The sequence below is a fragment of the Engraulis encrasicolus genome, chromosome 9 (genome assembly GCF_034702125.1).
Source record: "Engraulis encrasicolus isolate BLACKSEA-1 chromosome 9, IST_EnEncr_1.0, whole genome shotgun sequence".
Taxonomy (NCBI): domain Eukaryota; kingdom Metazoa; phylum Chordata; class Actinopteri; order Clupeiformes; family Engraulidae; genus Engraulis; species Engraulis encrasicolus.
Window position 1 is genome coordinate 47,051,692 of NC_085865.1, and position 2,500 is coordinate 47,054,191.

At 48.9% G+C, this 2,500-nt stretch overlaps 1 protein-coding gene across 1 annotated transcript in view; it reads right to left on the minus strand.

The window, feature by feature from the left end:
• drd2a (dopamine receptor D2a) overlaps nucleotides 1-2,500 on the minus strand; it is a 56,099-nt gene that overhangs the window by 52,548 nt on the left and 1,051 nt on the right. Inside the window, exon 2 of the mRNA XM_063206314.1 lies at nucleotides 83-430. Within this exon, the coding sequence (XP_063062384.1) occupies nucleotides 83-430 (348 nt within the window). The remainder of the gene's footprint in view (nucleotides 1-82; nucleotides 431-2,500) is intronic.

Sequence of the window (2,500 nt, forward strand, 5' to 3'; positions counted from 1 at the left end):
TGTCTGTTCCGTGCATGTGTGTGCGTGTGTGCGTGCGTACATGCGCGTGTGTGTGCCAAACGTGTTTCAGTGTGTCGCTCACCTCCAAGTACACCACCCAGGGCATGACCAGCGTGGCCACCAGCAGGTCCGCCACCGCCAGGCTGACGATCAGGTAGTTGGTGGTGGTCTGCAGCGCCTTCTCCCGCGACACGGCCATGCACACCAGCACGTTGCCGAAGACGATGACGAAGATGAGGAGCGTGAGCAGCATGGCGTAGTAGTTGTACTCCTGGCGCGGGGGCCACGCGTCCCCGGTCGTGTTGGTGCCATTGCCACTGCCGTTGTTGTCATCGAGCGCGTCACTCTCGTTGCTGTAGTAGTTGTAGCTTTGCTGGATGATGATGTCCATCGGGGGTGAAGAGAGGGGGGTGGCACGGAGGAGGGGACCCTGGAGGAACACAGAAGCGTGATTCAGACGTGTGCGAACGCACACACATACACACACATACACACACATTGTAGAACACACAAGCATGATTCAATAGAGGATGATGTCATGTGTACACCAAGCGCTACCTACGCGACCCAGGTAGCTGAGGGGGTTGAAGAAGTTTCGCCATGAATTCGCTTGATTCGCTTTGGACGCGGCATCGACATGTTTGATTCAGCTAATCACATAACGACTCACGCGACAGCCTGGGACATTCGCCGATATGAACGTTTCAATTGGTTTTCGCCGAACTGCGTCATAGCTCATTACCATATTATTAGCTTGACTTTAATCGTTAAAATTCGCTCTGGTCGCTCAGCTCGGTTCGCTGCTGGCGAATTCGCTCTGGTAGCTTTATTCGCCTTCCCTCCATAGAGAAGCAAAGAGGGAATAGGCCCTCTGACAGGCCCATATGCAGCATGAGGCTACAAGAGGTAGCCATGCCATGCCCTCCTAGTGACGCAACACCTTCGGCGCTGCTTCTAGTCAGGCCAAGAGCAATGTAAATATTGTTCCTGGTCTCCCAAAAAATCGGGAACTCCTCCCACCTAGTCAGGAAGCAAACAACGAGTAGCAAACCAAGGGAGGCAGGTCAACCATGCCGTGTGGGAAATGTAAATTGTTATGCTCTTGGTCAGACCAAGTCTCGAAGAGATTTGAAAGTCGATGATAATGAGGCGGCTAATAGGGAGGGGGGTTGCACAGAGAAGGAATCACTGGGAAAGGATGTGCACACGGGGGCCTACATAAGATTCAATGTGTCTTTTGCATAATCATTATCCCAACACGCACACACAAACACAAGCACACACACACACACACACACACACACAGACTGAAAGAGCGATCGAGAAACGTAATAACACCAAGTGCATCCATTTTACTGCGTAGGCGTACTAGTCATACAAAAGCAATCATACGATGGACTCATGCGCTAGAATGGCCTTATCATTTGAAGGCCATCTCTATCCAATCATCTCACCACACACGAGTCAGTGCAGATCTTATTTAGACCATACGAAAAGCCATGCATGGGATTAGGAGCAGCTAACTGTATGCATACACACAGAAGCGCTTTTTCTCTCTTTCTCACTTTCTCTTCCTCTCTCTCTCTTCGCGCTCTCTTTCACTCTCTCATTCCCCACTGTCACTCACACACACACACACGCGCAAGCACACGCACACGCACACGCACACGCGCGCGCGCACGCACACACACACACACACACTTATGCTCTCCCACTTACACAGCGATTCAGTGCATCTACCATACAACCACATACACATAAGATGAGCAGCAGTTTTGATATAGTATAGGCCAGAATTTCTCAACCTTTTTTTAGGCGAGGCACCCTTTCAACTCGTGAAAAATTTCAAGGCACCCCAAACCAACAAGCCGTAACATGACATTGCATCCGATACCACAAAAGCTTAGAAAAGTAACACATTTGGAGATGTCACACAACCTATGTTCAAAGTTACAGCTGACTGGGGCGACCTATATTTACTTTATTGTGCATGAGTGGCAGATGAACGATTCCACTGACTAGTATTATCTTATCAATTTAGACGAATATGTATTATATTACATAATTTATTTTTTTGCCCCATTTCCCGGCACCCCTGTTGAGAAACACTGGTATAGGATATGTGTATTTACACTGTACACTCTGATGCAAGTGTTCTCCTTTTCTCTTTTGTTCTTCTGTCACACTGAATTTAAAGTACATCTACTGCACACCACGCACACACACACTCTCTCTCTCTCTCTATCTCTCTCTCTCTCTCTCTCTCTCTCACACACACACACACACACACACACACACTCTGAAACGTTGCAGTGAGCAACCGCATCCAGTTCCATTTAGTCGATAAAGCCTGCGGTGAGAGCATTCCTCTATAGCCCTCTAGTCTGTGTGTGTGCCAGTGAATAGAAAGAGAGAGAGAGAGAGCGCCAGAGAGACAGAGAGACAGAGAGACAGAGAGATAGACAGAGAAATTGTGTGTGTGTGTGTGTGTGTGCGTGCG